Genomic DNA, 25,653 nt, shown 5'->3' with positions numbered 1-25,653 from the left:
GCCATCTTGAATTCGGCCATCTTGAAAGTGTTGACCTCCAAACTCGAATCAGTTCATGAACCTACCCTAGAGCATTCACACACCAAATCTGGGACAAATCCATCCACCCGGTCAGAAGTTATGGACCAAACAAAAATTCGGCCATCTTGAATTCAGCCATCTTGAAAGTGTTGACCTCCAAACTCGAATCAGTTTATGAACCTGCCCTAGAGCATTCACCCAAAAAATCTGGGACAAATCCAAACATCCGTTCAAAAGTTATCGCGTTAACACGAAAGACCTTACGCGACGCTCCGCGTTTCGGGGATATAATAACTGGTCAGACTGATACAGCTAGGCATCTGGTCAGAGCCGAGACGAGAGACGAGTCAGAGCTGGGCCGAATTAACAATTCATAATATGCAGTTAATTGATATCCATTTCAAAAGAATGGCATGATTTTTCCCCACAAGAATTTCACCTTCCATTCTTTTAAGTTTGTATATAAAGTATTGTAACTTATGGTAATAGGCTATTTATTGCATAATCTGTAATATTTGTTTTTATCTTTTCATTTTCAAGTCACACATGTGTACTCTTTAAGATGGTGTGGTTGCCTTCTGTAAAGCTCTGCCCAGCTCTGTGGCTCTTGACTGGAGCTGAGAAGGGGAATGCTTGGCTAATGCTTGCCTGATGCTTGGCTGCCTCCGCGCTCCCACCCCTTGAGCTCATGTCTTTTAAGGACTCATTCAGATTGGCTTACATAATGATGCAGTCAGGGCTTCAAAGCGGAACATGTGGGGGTTTTATCTGCATTCTTTTAAAGGGGGAGAGTTTTAGTGGGAATGCATGCATGATTGGCTTGACTGTTTGTCTGAACTGAACCCCCCCTCCCCGTCTTGATTCTCCAGGTTCTGGAGGCGGTTTCTACCAGTGGTCTCGTGGGGTCCAGATCCGGGCCAACCTGGACCTGCTCATGGACTGGATCCAGGGTATCGGGCTGGCGGACCTCGCTGGCGAATTCTTCCAGAAGCTTTCCTGTGCCGTCAACCTGCTGGCCACGCCCAAGGAGAACTTGCTGCAGGTCAGACATGTCCCATCGAACACACGCGCACACACACTCACACACACACACACACACACACTCACACACACACACACACACACACAAACACGTGCACACACAGATAGACACACACACACACACACACACATACAAATACAATATTTTTAAAAGGGCCTGCTGCTTGGACTGATCGAAGGCCTGGGGGGAACTTTCTGTGGGTCAAGTGAGTTGCTCAAATTAATCCTTGGCCCCTCAATCCCTCCAAACACTCAAAAGCACGCACGCACGCACGCACGCACGCACGCACGCACGCACACACACACACACACACACACACACCTTACAAGACCTTGCTCTAGGTTAAGTTGCTCTTGGGCAGGGGTTCCCATTTTTTCCAACTTGGGGCCCGCTTAAAATGTTCACAAATGCTCGGGGCCCACGTCTGCCCAATATGCAATACAACTCAAATGAAGAGTCAACAAGCAACAAATGTTATTTCGATTTTTAGGAAAGGATTTCAGGACCCAGTTGGATTACCTTTCGCGGCCCACCAATAGGTCCCTGCCTACAGTTTGAGAATCCCTGCTCTACTGTGATTCTTGGCCCCTCTGAGCACACACACACACACTACTCCATGCATATGTATGTTACATAGCCCTGCTTAGGCTGACCAGCCATGAAGCATTAAGTTAAATCTCAAACCCCAGCACAGAGCTGAGGGCGTTTCAAACAACCCAGACAACTGACGAAGACCTTGCAGGGCGAAACGTTTTTCATTAAATCACGACAAGAGAGCTTTTGTGGTGTGCGGATATTTTTTCCTTTTTCTTCCACTGTAATGACCCTCTTCCATTGCATCATGGAGTAACTCCTTTCTGGTTACTGTTGCGTGTCTGAGTAGGAGCTAGGACGTGCTCTGTCTTCACACTTAAGCAGTGGCAGTTCATCAGAAACATGGGCATCGTCTTGACGATATGGGCGGAAGGCTCAGGGCAAAACGGTGTGTGAGTCACTGAGATTGTGTCAGCTGGATGAGTGATAAGGAAGTCGGAAGCGGAGTGTGTGTGTGCGTGTGCGTGCGTGCGTGCGTGCGTGCGTGCGTGCGTGTGCATTTGCCTATGCCTATGCCTCTGTGCGTGCACGTGTGTGTGCGTGTGTGTGTGTCTTGGTTTTGTCTGCCTCCTGTCTGTCAGAAATGGAAATCGTCCCTCCGCCTCAGGCCACTCTGTTCTCTCTATTCTCTCTATTCTCTCTCTCTCTCTCTCTCTCTCTCTCTCTCTCTCTCTCTCTCTCTCTCTCTCTCTCCCCCTACGCACATGCGCCAGGATACCAGGTGTCTGTTTCATCTTAAATCAGACTTCACGGCACGCCCACCTGTGACCTAATGGAATCCCGCTGTCAGGGTAGCCAACTGCCTTGCTATTTTCACGGTTACATTTCTCACATGATTTGCAGATTTACAAAGTTCTCTGTGCCTTATCTTGAATGCTATGACCTTTGTTATACTTAGCAATTAACATGTCAGTTTTTATTTTACACCGAAATTTACCTTTGAATCGGACTTCACGCTCACATGTGACCTAATGGAATCCTGCGGTCAGGTCGACCAGCCTATTTTCTTCCTACTTTTAGCACCTACGTACGTGTCTCTTGTCCAGACCCCATGTTACCAGGGCACACCTTCAATAAAATAAACCGTCGATGGTCTGGCTGGGTGGGATGAGAGCGGGTGGTGGGGGTGCTCGGAGCTGCAGTCTGGTGGAGGAATGGAGAACAGAGGCTGCCCAGCCTAACATCTGTTTTATGGCCACTGGCTACTTCAGAGGGTCCTTGTAAAACTCCAGTGAGAGTCAGGAAAGCACACACACACCAATCTCCTGGTTTGCTTATTAAACACCTCTACACTTCACAGCACACTAGGAAGGCAGCAAGGTTGCCAGAGTGGGCGGTTTCCCGCTGTTCAGGATGGCCGTATGCAGGTTACAAAAAAACTATTGGCAGGTAGACTTGTGGCCATAGAAATCAATAGAATTTAGCTGAAATTGGACGGGATTTATTGTTTTTTGTGCATTAATCGGGCTGGAAATCATCATCTGACAACCCCGGTCAACAGCTACTTGGCCGTCACTAGTTGTGCTGTACAGGAGCTGTGTTGTGAAGGCTGTTCTGTCGTGTTAGTGGAAGGGCTTTGGACTGGAGAGACCTGGGCAGTTTAAAGTTAATCCCCCTTAAGAGCAGAGTTTGTGCCATAATCCAATCAGAGAAGCCACTCTTATTTACTCTCTCCTTTCATTCACTCACTCATTCTCTTTCCCTCTCTCCATCTCTCGCCTTCCTCTCTCCCTGTCTATCTCTCTTTCTCTATCTGTCTTTCACCTTCTCTCTGTCTCTCCCTCCCTCTCTCCTCTGTCCTTTTCCCTCCTCCTGTCCTCCACTATCCTTGTTTGACTTGTGTAAAGTGGAGGTCTGGGTAACTTCACTGAAACACTTAAAGCCTTAAAGTCCTTGACACTCTTGACTTGACAGACACTGCTACTGTCCTCAGCTCCCGCCAGAAGGGGAACAAAGGAGCCTCCCAGCAGACCAAACGCCAGGCTCTCTATTTTCCCGAGATACAAGGAGATGAGAGGGAGACACACAACAGCAGCTGTTTCCCCAGCAGAGAGGGAAGCCAGTGATAAGGAGAGCTGAGCAGGTGTAGGGAGGTTGTCTTCTAGATAAAGACTGTCTGCCTGCAGAGATGTTTTGAGAGGAGAGATTCATTTGGCAAATGATAAGTGAATTCCATTCACAACTAAAACTGCTGATTTGGTCGTTTGCCCTTCGGTCATTTTCCTGTAGGTTTCCTTTTGGTGATTTTCCTACTTGTCTGTCCTTTCTTCTCTATTGTTCCCAAAGCTGAAGTCATGTGTTATTCTTGGATGTGTCATACACTACTGATGTTGTCAGCTCTGCTGAAGGCACACACTGTTTTCAATTCAGGTACACTTCATGTTGAAGTCATTCACCAGATCAAAGAGGCTTTGTCTATGTTGTGCTACGCTATGTTGTTTTTCTTTTCTCCTTCCAAGGAGCTCTGACTTTTAATTCCCTGTGAACCCATTACGGATGTCACAGTAATTCCATGCCACCTGTTGCGAGCTTTCCATTTCAAAAGCAGGGGTCTGTAAAAGTCGGGATCAAGGAATCAAGAGAGAAGCCTGTCTAGGCAAGGCAGACCAGAGTGTAGCAGAGGGAGTGAGGAAGAGATAAGAGAAAGGAACAGAGAATCAGGGTAAGCAGAAAACGGGTGTTTCCCAGAAGCTAGAAAAAGACTCCTTGTTCCCATCCCATGGCTCAGCTGTGAGCACTACTGACTCATCCATTCACCACCACCACATCCCTTTTTTCATTCTTTATTTCTTTGTTCCTTCTTTTAAATCCAACACGAAAGTGAGACATAATAGAAACTAAAGCAAGTAAGGTGACAGAATAGAAAGCAGAACAGAAAGGACCAAAGCATGTGTGACGTCAACTGACAAAAACGCAAAGCAAAAAAACGCTTCCTCTGTCAGCATCTTTTCCTCTGATTCATTCGGGACTGAAAGTTTGTGTGTGGGGGAATAAGCAACCTGCTGCGCGTCAGCTATGTTGAGAGCGGGGAGGGCAGGAGGGCTGCCTGTCTGTATCAAGCAGCAGGAGATTCTCCCAAGCTGGCTCCACTCGGCTACCCCTGTGGCGTTCCTGGGTCCTACTTAGTGGCTTTCCTTCCCTCCGCCCCGCCCTTTTTTTTATTCTGTTAAATCCGTCGTCGCGCAGTCCCGGCTCTCGTCTAGTTATTTATTTTTACGTTTCTCTTCCTGAATGTTGGTTACACAAAGCAGGGGTGGCCTGGCCTGGCCTGGCAGCCGCAGCCTGACACTGGTTGGACTCTCGTGTGTGTGAGTGCTGAGGGTTTCAGCTCATGGTTGTGTTGTCATTACCCATACACACAGTCGTAACGTAATCTGTAATCTATGGGCTCCAGGGTTGTCTGGATGCCCTCCAACTGAGCAGAGATGCCATCAAAGTGCCACGCTGGGCTCCTGTAGTGCGCTGAGGTCAGCTGACAGACAAAACCCCCCACTCCCCCTCTCGTCACCTCATGTAATCACAGCGTGTCTTGTCCCGTTATTTTTTGCTTAACACTCCTCATTTCCACAGCTTGTTTGCATTGCGTGGCACTGTTAAACATGGGAAACTACAACCGTTGCTAAAATGCTGCCATGTACTGAAATATTAGATTTTGGCTACAAGGTCAATGAGGACCAAGCTTCAGTAAATGTTTTTTTTTTATCCATAAAATTATGAAAAATGTTCAGATTTTTCATCCACTTGTGAAAGACACATCTGAATTTGCCCTCCACATCTCCTTTGGTATTTAAAGTTAACCTTTTCACGTGGGTTGAATGTTGGCAATTGAAACAGAAAGATGTAAAAGTAAAACGTACTACTTGATGTTGCTTAAAAAAAAAAAAAAATCCAGTGGAAGTCAAGTGGTGACATGAGTTTCCGGCCTCCGGTTATGATGATGATGATGATGATGATGATGGGTTGTTACATTCAGGCAGGATGTGGTAGCATGCCATTTTTACTACTGGAAAAAATAGTTTGCTGTGCAGAGCATTGCAGCCCTCTCGTCATTCAGTTCTTTACACTGGGCTACACTGGATGCATTAAGGTGCGGGTTACACGTATGTCGATATTTTTTTTAGAATACGTTTAGGTGTAAACATGACGTGGATAAAAGTAAAAAAACTCCTTTCATTTCTGACAGGTTCGTTTTAGCGCCCTGAATGGGATATTGAATGAATGTGTATTCTAACTCATGCGTCTTCAAAAATATCCATACGTGTCACCGACTTTTTAGTCAAAGACTCATCTGCCAATTAGCTTCCACTGTAATCAATAGAGCAGGCTCCATCAGGCACAGCAGCACAGTAAACATTCTAAACAAAATAGCCCATTCTTTTTTAATGTATTTTTGTCTGAAACTTGACTTAACGTAATGTAAAACTATGTGTTTACCAAGCGCAATCTACACTACGCTTATTGCATCTGGTGTAGCCCCAGTTAAACGACAGTCTAGCAGTTGAGATTTGGCCTCAGTGTGGAAGTGAGCCACCTTGAGGACCAGAGTTCAATTCACACAGGTTAAGATCAGCCAGAGTTCAGCCGTCGATCTGTTGACTTTTAAATCCCTTTTTCCTCCCCCTCTACTCCGACAGCTCCTCCACACCATAGGCACCACCAGAAGGGGCTCTCCTGTGTGTGTGTGCCCTGTGACTTTCTCTGTGTGTAGGATATTGTTATTGGGATGTGTTTTTAGGGATTATGTGTACGTTGTCAAGGTTGGGATGAAAGTTTGTGTGTCTGTTTGTCGTGCGTGTGTGTTTGCGTTTAAGAGTGTTATTGAGTGGGGGTTGTGTGTGTGTGTGTGTGTGTGTGTGTGTGTGTGTGTGTGTGTGTGTGTGTGTGTGTGTGTGTGCGTGTGCGTGTGTAGGAGTCCTCTGGCTGGCCCCTGGGCTGCTGGCTCTGTGGCGTGCCAAGGCAGTGCAGTCAGAGCTCAAATTCTCCATTATCTTACCCAAACGCTACTGCAAACACTATAATGACAGGCTGTGCGCTTACATAGGTGCCTATCAAAGAGGCTGTGTGTGCATGTGTGTGTGTGTGATGAAGAAATGCAGGGGTGATCATCTTGCCTCACTCAGTGTGTGTGTCTGTACTCATGTGTGGGTACGTGCGTGCATACATGCGTTTGTTCATGTCCTAACATACAGGAAGAGATAGAGTATAGGAAAGGGGGACATGGAGAGGCTCTCAGAGGATACTATTGCCCAGACGATACTATGGTTGCGGCCATTACTGCACAGACTCTTCTTTCCCAGCCCCTTTATCATCCCATCATCCCACGCAACGAATGAACGGAAGAAAGGAGGCCTCCAATTACAGATATCAGGAGATATTTTAAGCACAAGAGGCCTGGAGTGCAAGTGATCCCATTGGTAGAAAATTGCTCCCCATTTCTGCCTGTTTCTCTGGCAGTGGAAGAAAGTCTGGAAGAGTCAAGGAGCCATGTATAGAAATGTCTGGCATGGCGCATTGCCAGTTAGGGCTGTCTTGCTAAGCTAGACTAGACAAGACTGTCTGTGGGTATCATTACCAGTGTGCACTGGGTCACCTTTGCGGGATACTGTGTGTGTGTCTGTCTGTCTGTCTGTCTGTCTGACTGTCTGTCTGCTTGAAGTTGTTTGTGTGCCCACTTGTGTAGTGTTTTTTGTTTAATGTTTATATTTGAAGGTTTGTGTATGTGTGTGAGAGAGAGAAGCTTATAAATCACATCAGCAACTTATCCCTAAAATATTTGGATCATATTTTCTTGTTATGTCCAAAGAAGACCAATTAAGAGTGTGCATGCGTGCGTGCGTGCATGTTTTATTCACAATTATTTCACTTGGAATTGTAAAAATCATGTCAGGAACTCTACCAAAATATTTGGATCATGCTGTCTTAATGAACACTAATCATACTTTGTAAATAAGACCAGTTAATTCATACGCATTGGACTTTTTAATAAGCAACAATGCTTTAACAAGATGTCCCATTGGCTCATCATACAAAATTGAGGTCTTCACATTTCTTTTGTATGTTTTGAATTATTGACATCATGTATCTCTTAAGTCATGACATGTGCCTTGTGTTTTGTTTATATGTCTATATTGGTTTATATGCATCAGCCCCCCAAATGCAACTCCCCACCCCCTATATTTAGTTTTCTTAACATTGCAATGCTGTTTGGTATACAGTATGTTCACGTATTAACTACAATGTATATATTTTAATGTAACTGTAACAAAACTAATTAAATGTTTATGTGTGTGTGTGTGTGTATGTGTGTGATGTCAGGCGTCCTGGTCGTCTCTGAGGGCGGAGTTCCTGCACTTGACGCCTGCCCAGCTGCACCACATGCTGCGGGAGTACAACCCCGGCAGAGCCTGCCCCTCCAGCTGGAGCCCCACGCCAGAGGATGCTGACGCAGCGCTCAGAACCAGTAAGGACACACACACACACACACACACACACACACACACACACACACACACACACACACACACACACACACACACACACACACACACACACACACATACACTCAACTAAAGTACACTGTGTGTTCACCCAACAGCAAATGATGCTGCGCTCAGAACCAGTAAACACAGTTTATACACACACATCCTGGGCCTGGATCATGCTGAGATTACGGACAGAACCATAAAGACTACACTTACACAAACTGAATCACGTTCTATTAGGAACATAGACGGATACCAAGAGACCCTACTGAACATATTACCAGACAAACAGAATCTGGCAGTTTGTTTGTGGATCATTCGTGGTGACAACAGATATTAAGCTATCAGTCAAGCCTTCAACAATGTTCTCAATAGTTAAGATTGAAAGGTTTTTAGGAAGAACAGTGTTATTATGCGTAGTTAATGGACTGTAGCGATTCAAAGCTAGATGTAGTGCTCATTAATCGGCTGTACACAAACGTATCATAATATACACCTCTCCTAAGTGTTAAGAGATGGTTCCCATACAAAATCTCACTAGAGATTAAGGCTGGCGATAGCCACACTAGTTTTGTATGAGCAAACACTCACACACACATATTCCCAGGCACTTCTCAATTAGCACAGATATGCCTACTTTATGTGATGACTACGTAATCTTTCTCTCTGCTGTTCAAATATCAAGCATTTATACTCAGAACACCCACACATGCATAATCAGACACCTTTACATGATTATCCAACACACCCACACATTTCAGTGCTGTATCAATATTGATATGTATCCACTTTCACCTGCTAAAACCTATAAAGAAAATAAATGCTTTCATATCAACATTCACACCCGGAGAAAAAACTGTTCAGTCTCAGCCAAACACTCCCTCTCACTCTCCCCTCACAGTCTGGTACAGTCTAAGTGGGCAGGCACATAGTAAGTCTTTAATTACGTAATTGTTTACTTAGTATGTGCTTAGTACTCGTGTTTACTTAGTGCTCTCGATTACATAACAATAGCTAGAAAAGGCATTGATTGGCATATTATTGCCGAGGATATACCATGCTGCCCGGGGCACCATGGAAAGGAGATTTATATAATGGGAGTAGCATGTTAATCCATGTCGGCTAGCAGCTCTCTGATGTTGCTATATGGTAGAGGGTGTATTGGTTCAGACCCCTCCTCAGTCTGGTGTATCGGTCACGGCTTATGCAGGAGCTTGAGGTCCCTGCCTGCTGCACCCGAGGGCTCTGGCTGAGTGGAGGTGTTTGTGAGGGAGGGCTCCAATCTTGGCTGCTCCGGATATCCCCAATGGCCAGATTGGCACTAGCTCTATCAGGTCCCTGTCACTCTCCCTCTCTGGACACTGGCCTTGTCTGGTTGTCTCTTTTGTTTCTTTCTTTGTGGTCATCTGTCCCTCTGTCCTCTTGCTCCCTTTCTCGCATTTCTCTCTTGCTCTCCGTCTGTCACATCTTTCACATCCCTCTATTTTCTTTCTCTCTGCATTTTTTGGCATCTTTTCTTAAACCTTTCTCTTTGCATGTGTATTTCTTTCTCTCTGCAAGTGTATTTCTTCCCCCCCCCCCCTCTCTCTCTCTCTCTCTCTCTCTCTCTCTCTCTCTCTCTCTCTCTCTCTCTCTCTCTCTCTCTCTCTCTCTCTCTCGTGGGTTGGCATGTGCCCGTGTTGTTTTTCTGTGTGCTGTTGTAGTGCCGTACTACCTTGAATAAACCTCCCTGTCTGTGTTGTTCCGTGTCAGCTGGGCCTTGGCTGACCCGGCCACTGGCTTTTGTCAGCGGGAGTGGAGAGTGGTGATCCCCAGCAGGACATTGCAGATTGGTGGCTGATAACGCGGCCCTGACCTCGGCCGCGAACCGACGACCGCTGTCATCGTAACACTCCTTCCTCCCGATCGGGTTACCGAGCTCAGTATAGCCTCTGGCCCACTCAAAAGAAGGCCCTTTTCATTGAAGTGGTCTTGAAAACGTTGTCGCTCTCGAGTCCCGTCCAAGTTCATGTGGTGCTGAAAGCTCCTGTGTGTTTATGCAGTGCGTGTCGTGACCCCTGAGGAACCTCCATGTTCCTAAGGCCTCTCACTGTATTGTCTGTGGAACTATTGTGTATTTACAGACATGCAGGATAAACTTAAGGATAGGCATTGACCTATGTGGTTTAGGAATTAGGATACAGTGAACTTGAAAGCAAGACCGATATGGCAAAGGGAAATATGTGATGGCATAATTAATTTTATAGGCAGAAGAAATTATGGATGGAAAAATATGATGATATTATGTATGACGTGTACATATGAATACATGATCGAATGGATCTTTTAGAATGACCTGGTTGACCTCATGCTTAAGTTTCTTGAATGCTCCCTGTTGCAGGCGACATCCTGGAGAGTTTTGACAACCACCCGCCGCTCATCCTGCCCAGCCACACTTTCCACCTGGAGCTGGGCAAGCCCGTGGTGGACTCGGGGCTCTTCCGCCAGCTCCAGAAGATGCAGGAGTTCCTACGCAACCTCCCTGTCACAGACCCCACCATCTCCCAGGTAAGGTTAGATGGAATCAGGGCTTTGAACCGTTATTTTTTTCCAAACGTTCCGTTCCGAACAGAAACAGAATTATAACGTTTCTGGTTATGAGTTCCACCAATAAATTGACGTTCCTGAACCGGTTAGAACAATAAAATATTGTTCCCGGAACGGTTAATTTCGTTCCTGTCAGCTGATTACTCCCCATAGGCCTAACTGACGTTAATTAACCAAGAAAGACGGAAGTGCAAATGAGCCAAACAGTTTATTCAAGCGGATGAAATGAAAATCCTCAAGAATTTTGTCATTCAGGGACGACCTAAGCGGAGAAGCGGAGAATAAACCTCAATGATGAAAATGCGCGCTCCACCCTGACATGGGTCACGGGGAGCGCTATGGTGGACATTGTGAGTTTGTGATTTGAAGCGCCATGGATGCCCAATAACGTAGAACATTCTCGGTGCGCTTTACACGCACTTCTCTGCAATGTCTTACAATGATGCAATGGAAACTCTGTCCTTTTGTATGACAGTGTTTTCTCTTATTTAAGATGTGGAGTGGAGACTTTGTAATCCACAGCTCTCTCTCCATTCAGTCAGAGAATGTCTGATGTCGCACAGGACGTGAATCTCAGCCGTCATGATAACGTGCGCAGGAAAATAATTACATTTTTTGTTGTTTGAAGAACGGTATTAACCGGTATTAACCGGTTACCATTAATTTTAAATATGTGTTCCTGTTCCAGAACATAAAAAATAATAAAGTTTCCGGTTTCGTTTCTGTTCCCTGTAAAATACAAAAAGTTCCTGGTTTTCGTTTTCGTTCCTTGAACCGGTTCAAAGCCCTGGATGGAATTATTCGACCCCCATTCCCCGAGGGTAGGTCTGTCAGACATGCTAGTTAGGATTTTGGTTTGAAGTGATGAGATGAAGATGAAGTTTCTCATAAAGTTTTTAACTGACGTCTGGAAGAAAAACCCCAGGAAACGATGCCTAGTCTCCGCAATACGGTTCAGCTGTCTTCAGCTGGTGGTGTGGGTCTTTTTCACTCGAAATGGTCTTCAAGGTTAATAAATCCAGTGCTAACCTTGTATGGCCCCCCACCAGCCCCCAAATGCAAGTGAGTTTTATGGCCTGGTAGTCTTGGATAGACGAATTCAGCCTGGACTACCCCCACCTCTCCAGACTGTGGACAAGCACCAGTCACTGACCTCCCCCTCCATCAGCCAGTTGCAGACACTTCATTTCTCAATACGTCTTTAATACATTGCATAACCTGTTTTTTTCATTGCTTGTATTGCCACATAAAAGTTTACATAGCTAAAATAAAATGGGATGCTGATGTGATAATTTTTTTAAAATGGGGACACCACTGGTTACATTTGGTACAATACAGTTCAGGTCATAAGGTGAATCTTCAGCCTTGCTCTGCTCCCCCTCTGCAGACTCCAGACGAGCACCAATGCCTGACGTCCCCCTCCACCAGCGAGTCCCAGACCATCCCCTCCATCCCCTCCTCGCCCATGTCCTGGTCGGAGGCCCACCGCCGCCGCAGCGCCGCCTCCACCCGCGACACGCCCGACTCCACGCAGACGCGCGGCTCCGACAGCGAGCTGAGCTCCTGCGAGGCCGGCCTGCTGACCCAGAAGCTGGAGAGCCTGGCGCTGCAGAGCAGCCTGCCCGGAGACGCCGGCCTGGGCATCCACAAGAGCCTGGCCCTGGACCCCTCCTGCCTGCTCACGCCGCCCAACACGCCCCAGAGCATGGAGCAGGCAGAGCTGGAGGCCAGCCTGCAGGAGGGGGCGCAGCACAACGCACGACACCGCAAAGGTACAGTACGGCAACGCCCATTGGTTAGCCCCTACGCATAATATGTGCTTGAACAAAGTGCTAAAACAAAGACCACTACTCCTGTGCACCACCATTGGTTAGTTCCGCCCTACAGGCTGTGTCAATCTACCAAATTCCTTGCTAGAGCATTCTTGATGACCATTTCTTAACTGACCATTTATAAATTGTCTGAAATAAGCATTGGTGTTGCTCATCAGTACTTATAACTGAAGGCACTGCTGAAAAAACACAGGGAGAATCTCTGCACTTACTGCACCCCTGTGTGTCCAGCGGTATGTCACTGAGGCTAGGGGCCAGTAATGGAAACTGGCGGCAGACACTGACAGAATGTGGCTGAAATATGGAAGTGACTAGTAAATGTCAGACAACGTCATGATTGACTGTTGAGTGGCTACTAAAAAATGTTGCCATTTATTGTGTCGGTGGCTGGTAAGGGTTTGCATTTTGTGAAGTTCATTTCCACCCCTTGGATGGAGGCGGGTAAACGATGGCTTCTCTGATGCTAGCATTTTGGTTTCTGGTTACAAACGAGCCCCAGTCTGTCTCCCAGGCCTGACTCCATTCTTAACTGCTCGCTAAGTCTGTCTTGTTTTAAATGTTGGGGCTCCCTCATAAAATGTCATACATTGCACATGTGACCCTCCTGTACCCCAATAAATCTGATTTCATACAGGCTGCAATTTGGAGCTCGCCGTAAACAACACCAGAATGTATGCTTGAGGGATGTAGTTGCCCACTAGTATTGTATTCAGTGTTTCATTTCGGCCTACAATATTTCCACATAGCTTTTACCCTCAGGAGAGTGCTGTCATAGCTATTCGGCATGGCTTTGCATTCAGTCCGGTTTACCTGCAATGCTGAATCAAGGGTTTTTAGTTGGAAAGGAGGTGGTGTGTTGAAACTGCTGTCTGTCTGTCTGTGCGTGTGCGTGTGTGTGTGTGTGTGTGTGCGTGTGTGTGTGTGTGTGTGTGTGTGTATCTACGCAGCAGGAGATTTTTTTGTTTCCCACACGGATGTGATTAAGCGATCCTAATAAGAGTGTGTGTCCTGCTGTGCATGCAGGAGCCAGCACCAATCACCGCGGGGCCCCTGGTATCCCCGCCTGCCCTTCCTCAGGCTGGCCGGCCCTCATTTATTGCCCTGCCTGCCTCTGGGCACTTTGATTATTGCCTCAGTGGACGGGCTTGGGGGTTGGGGTGGGGTGTAACAGGGGGTAGTAGTCTGTCTGCCTTACATCACTCCAAATCCAGCAGCTAAAGATATGTTCACATCTATGACATCTATCTATGCAGGGCTCTAAATAAACTTTTTTCGTCACCAGCCAAAATGGTTTGTCGATGTTAATCACACTAGCCAAGCGCACATTCACTATTATATCAGTCAAAGTGGCTAGTAAGTTTTCTGTTATACTAGCCAAACTGAAATTTCACCAGCATTTGGCTGGTGTTAATTTAGAGCCCTGAATATATGTATAAAGATAACTACAACTCTTTAAAAAATTATGTCATCTCTAGTAAGATTGTCATATCAGCCATCATAACAGCATAATTGAAAGATATCGCTGGATCTCGTTCAGAGCGATTTTATGAACTATAGCAGCAACATCAGCCAATTAGAGTTCATATGAGGAATGTAGTGTCATATGCTCTGCTCTTGAATGTTCACAAAACATTCTTGCCAGCCAGTGTAAATCAAAGCAGCATCATAATTATTAGTATTTTTAGCAAACATCTTTAGCAAATATCCTTTTTTAGCAAACATTGTAGGTCTGAACAGCCTTTCAGAAGGGGGGAAGGAAGCAAACGTTACAGATGAAGATGCTCTGGACTTATCTCCTATTCCTCCTCCTCTTATTACTCATCCACTCCTCCCCACCCTCCCTCTTCCTATTACTCATCACCCTTTCCATTTTACTTACTCTGTCCTTTGTCTTGTTTCTATTCCCGTCTTCTTCCTTGGCCTTTTCCTAAGGTTCATCATCTCCAGATCTATCCTCCTAAACAATACTTGACTCTTTTGCCCTCGCTCTGTCTTTCTTTCCCTGTCCTTTTCATCTTTATTCTTTTATTTTATCTTGTGACGGAGAGGTCTCTCCAACGCCCATCTCTTTTTTTCTCTTAACCCTTCCCTCCATATCTCTTTTATTTCTCTGTCGCTCTATTTTTGCATTTTCATCTGTGTCCATGTGTCTTGAGACGGGGCTGCTGAGGTCAAGAGAGTAGCTTCTGAGTGTGTCTTGGCTGTGTCTCATCAGCGGGGTGTTTCCAGGTTCAAAGCCTTAGGATACTTCTTCCACAGGGCCTCTTTTATTTTCTTCTCTTCTCTTCTCTTCTCTTCTCTTCTCTTCTCTTCTCTTCTCTTCTCTTCTCTCCTCTCCTCTCCTCTCCTCTCCTCTCCTCTCCGCTCCTCTCCTCCTCTCCTCTCCTCTCCTCTCCTCTCCTCTCCTCTCCTCTCCTTGCATACATACACACACATGCACATAAGCCCTGTTTTCATCTACATGAGGATTCACTTTAATGTGGTGTGCATCAAGAAGTTATCGCGACACGTGATGGAAAAAACTTGATATCGCTCTAACGCCGGTTTTGTCACACAGAGTTCATTCGCTATAAAGAGATGGTTTTGTGGAAAGTCGTATCGTTACAAGTTGATGGAAAAGGTTTTAATGAGATACAGAATAGTCACGTAGGTGCAGAAGTTACGAGTGGACCTGGCTTGAGTTCCTACACTTGCTCGAACACCTGGTGATGCATCTCATGCAGGATATTCTCTCTTTCGTACATTTCTAATCACAAACTCTGAATTTTATTTCTCTAAAATGTTGATGAAAATCACCTGCAGAGTCAGAAAACGTCATCATCAACCGTGTTGATGCTCATTTTTATTTCACTAGAATCGTCCTCTTGATTGAAAACCAAGCGGCAGCATTTAACAACATGATGCGCTTTAAATTTGAATTTGTTTCAGGATGTAATGGAAAAGGGGCTATAGTCAATCGCATATTTACGCAAACAACCACCACTGTCACATGCACAAATGTACAAGACCATTACACGTGCGTGCAAAGACACTTGATTGCTCAACATGTACACACACACACACACACACACACACACACACACACACACACACACACACACACACACACACACACACACACACACACACACACACACACACACACACACACACACAGCTTTCTGGGACTAGTGGTTTGCCTTCTCCATAGCCAATGTGTCTTCAGGGGGTTAAGGGGCTGTAAGAAGGGAAAGGAGTGCAGATGATGAGAAGGAGAGATGGTGAGGAAGAGAGGGGGAGAGCGCGAATGGAGGCTGGGAGGTGCCATAGCGATGGATGGGGAGCTGTTTTTGTGTTTAAACACTTCTGCAGTAGGAGGCAGCTTAGGGGCGCTGAAAATTAGGTGTATTACGTCGGCCAGTAGCTGAAGTAATGAATTCTTCTCACCCAGACAGAGGCTTATACCCTTCTTACTCTCGCTTACTCTTTCTCGCGCTCTCGCTCTCTCTCTCTCTCTCTCTCTCTCTCTCTCTCTCTCTCTCTCTCTCTCTCTCTCTCTCTCTCTCTCTCTCTCTCTCTCTCTCTCTCCCCATCTCTCTCACACACACACACACACACACACACACACACACACACACACACACACACACACACACACACACACACACACACACACACACACACCTCACATTAGTCCTCCCATTCCAACCACATGATTCACTTTGGTCTCGGCTTTGCATAGTCTAGTTTTTAACTTTAAGACTTTAAGCACTCTGGAAACAGTTATTTTCTTAGACTGGTTTCACAAGGGATTAACGACCCTTTTTTTTCTTTAATTACCAGTGTGACCACCAAGACACCGTTTGAGTTTGAGGGGGACCTGGGGACAAAAACATTGCTGGACAAAATTAAGCATATCTATGCACTTAACATGTAGTACACCCCACGAGCAGTCCCGTTTTATCTGGCCCCCGATATAATTTTAATGTTATGCAGCTTCACATGAAATATGAAATCTTTTGTAAAGGAATTTTTGAAATGACACTTTTAATACAATTAAGTTATATTCAGGGGACCTAGAGAAGGTGGGGTCTGTTTTAATGGTGCACTGTCTGCCTTCAATAGAGGCCTAAAGTGCAGGGGGAAATCCTGGTTTGTTTGTGTTCATATATGGCCCTCAGAGCACTTTTACGGCCCTTGGAGGAATTTGAAGTGGCCCCTCGAATGAAAAGGGTTCTCCACCCCTGCCGTACATTGACCAGAACTGATGAAGTACCTTGGGTGAGGAGTAACGTGTCTTTCAAATTCAAAAATAGGAGTATATTTGCTTCCAACTAAACTCTTTGCATATCCCCAGAACACACACACACACACACATCCCACACTTGGGCACGTTTTAACACTTACACACACACTTCCATAGGCACACACATGTGGGGTACCCGGACGGTTGCTACTTAACATATAAACATATATGCACATACTCATATTCCAAAACACACACACACACACGCGCACACACACACGCTCATATACACACACACACAGAGAAGGGAGTCCGCAGCCAAACAGGGTCCCAGCAGCACAGCCAGATCCTGGTTGGACCCCGGCGGGTTGGTGGGCCCGCAGCCTCTGAAAGGTGTGACGCTATTTTGGTAGCTGGGGACGCTAATCCCCGTAATCTCGAGCCGGGCCTTTCCAAGCGAGGTGGTGATGTGATGTCAGGAAAGAAAAGAGTGGCGGATGAAGCGTCATGGGAATTTACAGTCCGCTTGGCGCGCGGAATCTTAATCGCCCAGCCGGCCGGGCCCGCCATTGTTTGGGGCTGACTGCACCCCAACACACACACACACACACACACACACACACACACACACACACACACACACACACACACACACACACACATACAACAGGAGGACCAGGACCAGGGGGTAGCCATGTGGGGGGCGCCGGGTCAAGAGCTAAACAGTGTTTTGGGTTGGACTGCATGGATCAGACTGGGGATGAGGGAAGGGTGTGGATGTGTGGCTTTCTGGAGGCTTCCTGCGCATGGTTTTGTGTTGGTTCTTTGGGTTTATGGTTGAGCAAGACCCACAGGTGTGTGGCAGACCACATCCCCGCTGTGGCTGGTCCAGCCAAATGTGTGACTGTGCCCTGTGTCTGTGTGTTTCGAGACAGTGACCTGTGTGTCTGTCTGTCTGTCTGTCTGTCTCTCTGTGTATGTTCTTACAAGTATAGTGCAGTTTGTTTAACTACATAATTCATTTCTAATTACCATTTTATGGTTGTCTTTTATCGCTTGATAAAGAATGTCAGAAAAGCCCCCCATCGTCCCCTTGCTTTGCGTCTTTCTTGTCAAGTCCTTCCTTCCGCCCCCTTACACACAGACTGCAGCCGATCTTCCCAAACCCCATCCACTCCACTGACACTCCACTCTACTCATGATGACCCAAATCTCCTCTGAAGGGGAACCAAAAGCCACAGTGTCCTCTGGGAAGAGCCTCCCTACTCTGACTAAGAGAAGACTTCCTCACTCACCAGACCACAAGTCAAGAGATGTTCAGAGCCACATGTGCAGGAGAAACTCATGCGATAATATGCATGTGATAATGTGCGTGTGTGTGTGCGCGCCAGCGTGCCTGCATGCGTGTGTGCGCGTGCAAGTGTGCCGGCGTGCGCGTGTGTAAATTACTGTTTTGGTTTTGTGTGTGATGGTGTGTTGTTGTGCTGGAGGTCTGTCCTGACTGACCTGTCCTTTCTGTCCCCTTCCCCAGCAGGTGCTGCAGAGCAGCGTAAGATGAGCAGGGAGGAAGAGGAGGATGACGAGGATGAAGAGGAGAGGGAGGAGGTGTTTACTGTGGAGCTGAAGAGGGGCCCGCACGGCCTAGGACTCGCCCTGGTGGACGGCATGGTAAGAGAGTGTGTGTGAGAATGAGAGTGTGTGTGTGTGTGTGGACAAGGGCTTGCATGTGTGTGTGTATTCAGGGGTGGGTGGTCTGGGTACCATACTGCCTGTTTCATTTAAAAACGTTTTCCCATCTCATTGTTATTTGATTTACTCCTTTTCTCATTTGTTGCCACTGTTTGGTTCTACTCATCGGTAAAGTGACAACAGTGAAGACATTCGTGTTTAAAGTCATGAAGTGTTTAAAATACTGTCGCATTTTGAGGTTTGGATTACCATTTCAATGCCATTATTATTTCTACCCTCCTCGGAGAATGTTGCCTCTCCATATTCATTCCTCACCAAGTTTTGTTTCCATAGTTACAAAAGATATCCATCAACAGGGGGTGTATGACATTAGTAAGATGAGTCAAACCTCTCTATGGTATCACACAGTTTACCATCTGAAAAAACAGATGTCATGGCGGACTGAATTAAAAACAGTTCCCGTGGAAATGTGTCTGTCTGGTAGGCGGGTGCGGGGTTGAGTCAGAGAAACAGAGAGGTCTTTGGGTTTATCTTCATCATGAGGGACTTCATATCTCATGCCTTAAGAAATCCAGCCATTCCAGGGGACTTTAAAAATTCCATATTAAAGAAACTCAACCGCTTCTCCTCTCTCTCTCTCTCTCTCTGACTCACATCTGTGCAGGTGTTCTCTGTTTTGATATGATTTGTCTTTAATGTAGTCTGTGCTTTATCGGAGCGCTCACCACTGAGTGTGTGGGGGGGGCCTTGTGCAACATCAAGATTTGTTGTTTAGAGAGTCGGCCTCTTTTCTCAGTCCCCAGAGTGGTCTCAGGTCCTCTAATGGTGTTTTTGCTGCTTAAGTACGTTTGTCCGCATGTGGCGTTTTGGAGGTAGGGGGTTATTATTTTGAAACGGTGTTTGAGAGAATGTGCAAAGTGTGTGTGTTTGTGTGTGGGGGGGTGTGTGTTATGGGGTGCTGCAACACCTTGACCTCAAGCAGGGCCCTTGTGAAAGACACATACATAAAAGGCCACATGTGTGGAGCATGCATATTCAGATGAGGTGCATTCCTGCTCCCCTGTCCTCTCCTCTGCCCTTCTCTCCCCCACCTTCCTCTCTTCTCCTCTTTTCTTCTCTTCTGGTCTATCTTCTCCTCTGCCATCCTCTCCTTTCCTCTCCTCTTTTTTCTTACATATTAGTTTCTTCTCCTCTCTCCTCCTCACCTCAACTGCCTCTACTCTCCCTTCTTCCCCTTTCCTCTTTTCACCTATCCTTTCCACTGCCCTCCTCTCCTCTCCTCTTCTCTCCCCCCCCCCCCGAGCATCTCCCAGCAGTGAGACAGGAAGCATGAGGACAGATGACTGAGAACACATAAACATGACACACTCGTATGGTTCACTGTCAGTTCAGGGTTTACATTCCATCGCTAAGGTTGTGTTTTTTGCTTTTTGTTGTTGTTGGCTAGTTTCTTTCCTTGTTTACAAATGGGCCTTTTTTGCACCATTGTCACGAAAGACATTGGAAAAGTTACAGCTCTATGGCCAACTTAAAACTGAGGTCCTTAAGACTTTGTTTCTCCGGTAGAGAAAATCATACGTTTCAATAAGACATCAAAACCAAACAAATGGCCACGACAAAACCCCTTTTCCTTTTTCCTTGCTTCCTTCCTTCGTTCCTTCCTCTCTGGTTAGAAATTTGGCCACCAGCACATCCTCCAGGTCAGCGAGAGGTTTGGATCGTTTCGTGATACCTTAGTCAGATCTAGACACTTACTGCCTGCTTTGCTTCTGTTTTATTTTGTCCAATGCTAGAAAACTCCCCTGAAGATGACTGGCATCTACATCAAGTCTGTGGTGCCCGAATCGCCAGCCGCCCGCAGCCAGAAGCTGAGGCTTGGCGACCGCATCCTGGCCGTCAACGGAGTCAGCCTGGTGGGCATGGACTACCACACGTAAGTCACAAGCATTTACACATTTGAACTGTCGCACAAGGAGAAAGCGTTAAATGCACACACACACACCAGCACATTGTGTAAGGTAGCCAAGCCTGGCTAGCATGCACACATACAAACACATGTGCACACATACATAACACATAGACACACAAATAAATGTTAAATATCTATTTGGCAGCAATAATGCCATTTTAAACAGTTACTTTAAACAGGTTACTACAGCCATAAGTGGCATACCTGTATGTACTCCATGCTTATACATGCAGTACAGCAGTAGTAACCCTGGCACTGTGAAGCACTTTATGATTGTTTTTTTTTTTGTCTATGAAAAGCTCTCTTAATAAACGTTAACTTGCTTACTGTTCACTGTTTATTGTTCATGGACCTGAACCTGTGTCTGTTTTTCCATGTGTTGTGATGTCTGCAGTGGCCGAGAGCTGATTAGGACGGCTGGTGACTCTCTGCGGCTGCTGGTGGCCAAGACAGAAGCTCGATGCAGCGGCAGGAGCTCCGTGACCAAGTGCTGAACCAACAAAATATGGCAATCACACACACACACACACAGACACACACAGCAGTGAACATTATGGATGCTACAAACCAAATGGAGCTCAGTTCTGGGAAAGCTGGTCACACACACAGTGGTGGAGGTCCCCTGGAATAGCTGGATTTCTTGAGGGCTGAGATATAAAGTCCCTTAAGATGAAGAGAACCCCAAATACCTCTCTGTTTCTCTGACCCAACCCTGCAGCCCCTACCAGACAGACATGCACAGACACACATTTCCATGAGAAATATGACTGTTCTTAATTCAGGTCACACAGGAGTCGTGAAACACACAGGTTACATCCACAACTGTGGATACAAGGGACTCTACAGGCCTGCGAGGCTTTTCTCCACTGACTCTCTGGCAGAAATACAGAATTGGGCAGAAACATAGAGGCTGTGAATGCAGGAGAAGAAAAGAGACAATTGAAACAGAGACTGGCCTTTTCCTTCTCCCTACGTTTCTGTGAGTTCACCTGTTCTTTCATGATCAACACCAACAAACAACACATCACACCCAATCAACACCCTATCTATGTCATCTATGGTTGTGCAAGAGCGGGTGTATTCCGTGGTCCGTACCAAAGAAAACATCCTCACCAATTTGAAACCTACACTTGCCCAAACCTGAGCCCAGAAGAGCTCTGGCCTCACTACTGTGCTTACAGGGGATTTTCGGAGGCGTTTGGGACTATTTCAGGTTGTGTTGTGTTGTGAGGTCTAAAGCACATTTGACCATCCCATGTAATTCTGCTGGTCCTGGGCTAGAGGACTGCGGTGAACAGATGCCTTGGCTCTGCAAAGCTATTTATACACTTGGCCAAGGTCACTTCCACTCCAGCCGCCCGGCAAACAGAACCACACAGAACCCACGCTTCCCCCGCGTGTCCCTTAATAGCCCAGAGGCATATCCGTATACATACATGTACCAAATATTACCGAGGGGCACAACACAGTTGTGAGACTTTTCAGTGTGCCAGCCATCTCAACACTTGGTGTTGTCATTGCTTTGAAAAAAAAAAGTATTTTCTCTATTTCCTCTGTGGCTTTTAAAAATGTTGTAAAAGTTGCGTTTGCATCAGTGACTGAGATGTGTGGATGCTGGATCTATGACCTCTGAGACGCTCTTGGATAATGGCCGTGTTTGTTTTTTAAAATGCCTTGATGATGTCAACACCCCCTCCTATACCAGTTCAGCAGTGTTATTGTTCCTGATTTTTACAATCGACAAAGAATTTTTTTGTAATATTTCTATATGTTAAAATTGTCATATATATTATATATTTAATAAATATTTGGAAATGAAAATGTGAAAAAAAGCTGTCTTCTTGCCTGAACGTAACATGGTCTGAAAGACACAAACAGCTTTTATGTTTGACAGATGTGTCTTTGATTTTGTTTATGAATGTGAAACACACACATGGCTTTGGATACACTGTCGTCTTCCTCCATCTGTATTTTGTGCGTGCGTGCGTGCGTGCGTGCGTGCGTGTGCACGTAATTAGAACTCCAGCTGCTGGACAACCGCTGAGCTTTAACGGGGAGAAGCGGCAGGGCTCTCTGGGTGTGGCCCCCGGGGGGGAATGCAGTGGCGGGCAGGACTGGGGACGTTTATAGCAGCCTGCGGTTTTCCACCAGCCAGCCTCCCTCCGCTACTCTGCTTTGTCTGTGTATTTCACCCACCACTGGCTGCTGCTGCATGTTGCACCATCCGCCGCGCTTCTCAAACACTGTCGGGCTCCTCCATCTTTTAATGGGAAAGTTTTTAAAGGGTATTCTACTTTTGCAGATGGCAGTAAAAAACAGAAGACACTAGACGGGCCAACGTCTGGCCATACCTGCTGACATTGCCATGAGCCTTTCTAGGCTGCTTGGCTATGCACTTGTGCTTCCTGTGTGTGTGTGCGTGTGTGAAAGAGAGAGAGTGGCTGAGATGCCACGAGTACATCTCAAGTCAAATCAGGCCCCTGTAGATTTAGTAAGCTCAAGTGGGGTGGAGTGATACTGTACTTTACCAAGTCAGGTACATAATGCTGTTCAAACAACTGGACCGTGGGAATATCCTACTCGAGGCACGGTTGAATCAGGCCGGTCTGAATGCACACACAGCTTGCATTGTGTTTAGAACTCCTCGTCTCATTGTCCGTGACATGTGTAACTTTCTATTTTGCGACAGAAATAGAATGAGAATCATTGCGCTGCTTGCCGCCTGCATCTCTCACTCTTAATCACAAAGCAGCACTGCTCTTTAAAAAACAAACAAAATAAGTAAAAAAAGAGGGCCCCATGAGAGGATTCTGTCCCTTTTTTCCAGTGTCTGGCAACGTACGTAGTTGCGCTTGCGACACGGCGGGCAGCCCTGTATGTATTTACTGTCCATGTGTTTGTTCCAAGTTTGACCGCGAGGGCTGGAGAAACAATTCCCCCCCTCTCCTCTCCTCTCCTCTCCTACCCCCTCTTCTTTTCAACATACAGTACATGGCTGGATGCATCATGCTGCCTCTCTCCCTGTTTTCTTTGCAAATGCAGCACTTTCCATCTGCCCTGTATTTTCCTCATTTTGAAAAGCGGTAACAGGCCTTCACACTAACATGTACTCTACTGGAAAGGGGAGTTCAGCTGTATTATACTCTGTAGTGCTGCAGTGGATCTATAGGACTCCAATGCATGCATTTCAGAAAAGGACAACTGGGAAGCGTCCTACAAAGAACGATAAACAAACAACCCACTCAATTAAACCCCAGTAGTAGCTACTGTACACACCTGTTCATAGAAGTGCACAGGACTTCATTCTCTTTGAATAGACTAATGACAGTTGAGTCTTTACCTAACAACCTTTGTTGTTTGTGTCAGCTCTCCAAAATGGCACACTAACCAAATCAAATCACAGTGTTGAGTTCGTCCTATTCCTATCCTTTTGTGAAAACCAACGCCTTTTCCTCTTAATCTGAGTGATGAAATGGAATAAATGCTATCTCATGGAAGACTAGAGAGGGGGAGAAGAGCAGAGAGCAGGAAGCTTTATTAGCCTTCCAGGAAATGAACAAGGGCCTGCTGTGGTTTGATTCAGACCCCAAGGACTCTGTGTGAGCGAGCCGGGGTGCCTTTATTTACAACTGGCCTCGTGGTAGTGCTACTGTATGTCAAAATCATGGGTGAGTCATTTTCAGTAAGCTGATCCTCATGGCCCACTTCTGCACTTGGGTCTTTTGGGGGCACGATGCAGGCTGCTTGCCCCACTTCTAGCATGTTAAGTGGAGGGGAATGAGGTTTCTATACTTGCACACCAAAGCCACAAAGATTGCTCATATCTGTGTCATGCCCTGTCTGTCCATGTCAATCACTCCAGGAGTGGGTGAAGGGAAGACTCCTCCAGACACAGGAAATCCAGTCTGGAGACTAAGGCAAGTCCGAATCTGGCCAGGCTGCCGTGTGTGTGTGTGTGTGTGTGTGTGTGTGTGTGTGTGTGTCTGCGTGTGTGTGTCTGCGTGTGTGTGTGTGTGTGTGTGTCTGCGTGTGTGTGTGTGTCTGCGTGTGTGTGTGTCTGCGTGTGTGTGTGTCTGCGTGTGTGTGTCTGCGTGTGTGTGTGTGTGTGTGTGTCTGCGTGTGTGTGTGTCTGCGTGTGTGTGTCTGCGTGTGTGTGTGTGTGCGTGCGCGTGCACACATGCCGAGTTTTATAAAGCAATCCTACAAATGCAATTACAACTAGTGGTATACCATTACATGGTGTCAACTTTGTAATATTATACTACTAGCATTGTAATTACATATGTAAGGTAAGAGTACTTCTACTTTATACAAGTGTGTGTGTGTGTGTGTGTCAGGGATGGAAATAAGCACCCGTCCACCTGCCAATGACGGGTAAATTTCAGTGGTGACTGGTAAATTTTTCAACCCACCAGTCACTTTAACTGGTAAAAACAGTGAGTGACTGGTAGATTTTGAAATCTACCTGCCACCGTGACTGGTGGGAAAAAAACTCCTGGTGTGTGTGTGTGTGTGTGTGTGTGTGTGTGTGTGTGTGTGTGTGTGTGTGTGTGTGTGTTTAGAGAGAGAGTGTGTGTCTTTTTTGTGCCCATGTGTGTGAGTTTTGTGCCCATGTGGGTATCTGTTTAGATGCCGTCAGGACTATTCACTGATTCCCAATCAGAGCCTCAATTCATTCCTCTGGGGTGAGAAAGTAACGAATGGCCACAGCAGCTGTCCAGTCACGCATGCAGGACAGAGCATTCAGCAGCCGGAAATGGACTTAAGCAGGAGAAATGTCATGTTGATAAAGAATGCAATTTATTTTTATCTTGTAAGACTTACGATGTACAGTAAGTGATACAGCTCTTTTCAACTGAGACACCAAAATAGCCAGGAAATGTTCTGGATGTTAGACAATTGCCAGAGAGAACAGAAATGGTCTTGTTTTGAAGATCTCTAAAATATGTGGTGGGAGTCATTATTTCTAATGAACATGAAAAGCACCAGCCAATTTGTCATCTTGACACATGGCATTCGAAGTTGATGGTGGTGAAAATGAAGTGCTAATAGAACATAGTTTTCCGTTTTCAGATAAGACAAGTTGTGCGATAAGCAAAACATTCATCTGGCCATGAATACATTCCTTAGATTACTGATTAATCTAAATTGCCTGGTTGAGGTTTGACATGCAGGGTAGAATGCCCTAATGTGGGACAATTTTTGTCACTTCA

At 46.1% G+C, this 25,653-nt stretch overlaps 1 protein-coding gene across 2 annotated transcripts in view; it reads left to right on the top strand.

The window, feature by feature from the left end:
• The window catches only part of radil2a (Ras association and DIL domains 2a), a 46,320-nt gene extending 24,054 nt beyond the window's left edge, over positions 1-22,266 (top strand). Inside the window, exons 10-16 of one of the 2 annotated variants that reach the window (XM_063221126.1) lie at positions 891-1,063; positions 7,973-8,117; positions 10,520-10,686; positions 12,113-12,497; positions 18,314-18,450; positions 20,265-20,404; positions 20,835-22,266. In XM_063221126.1, the coding sequence (XP_063077196.1) occupies positions 891-1,063; positions 7,973-8,117; positions 10,520-10,686; positions 12,113-12,497; positions 18,314-18,450; positions 20,265-20,404; positions 20,835-20,934 (1,247 nt within the window). In that variant the 3' untranslated portion in view covers positions 20,935-22,266. The remainder of the gene's footprint in view (positions 1-890; positions 1,064-7,972; positions 8,118-10,519; positions 10,687-12,112; positions 12,498-18,313; positions 18,451-20,264; positions 20,405-20,834) is intronic. The other variant, XM_063221133.1, reaches the window with a different exon arrangement.
• The last annotated feature ends 3,387 nt before the right edge of the window (positions 22,267-25,653 follow it).

Source organism: Engraulis encrasicolus, chromosome 2 (assembly GCF_034702125.1).
Source record: "Engraulis encrasicolus isolate BLACKSEA-1 chromosome 2, IST_EnEncr_1.0, whole genome shotgun sequence".
Taxonomy (NCBI): Eukaryota; Metazoa; Chordata; class Actinopteri; order Clupeiformes; family Engraulidae; genus Engraulis; species Engraulis encrasicolus.
Note: the sequence above shows the minus strand (reverse complement) of the source record. Positions and strands in the feature narration are given on the sequence as shown.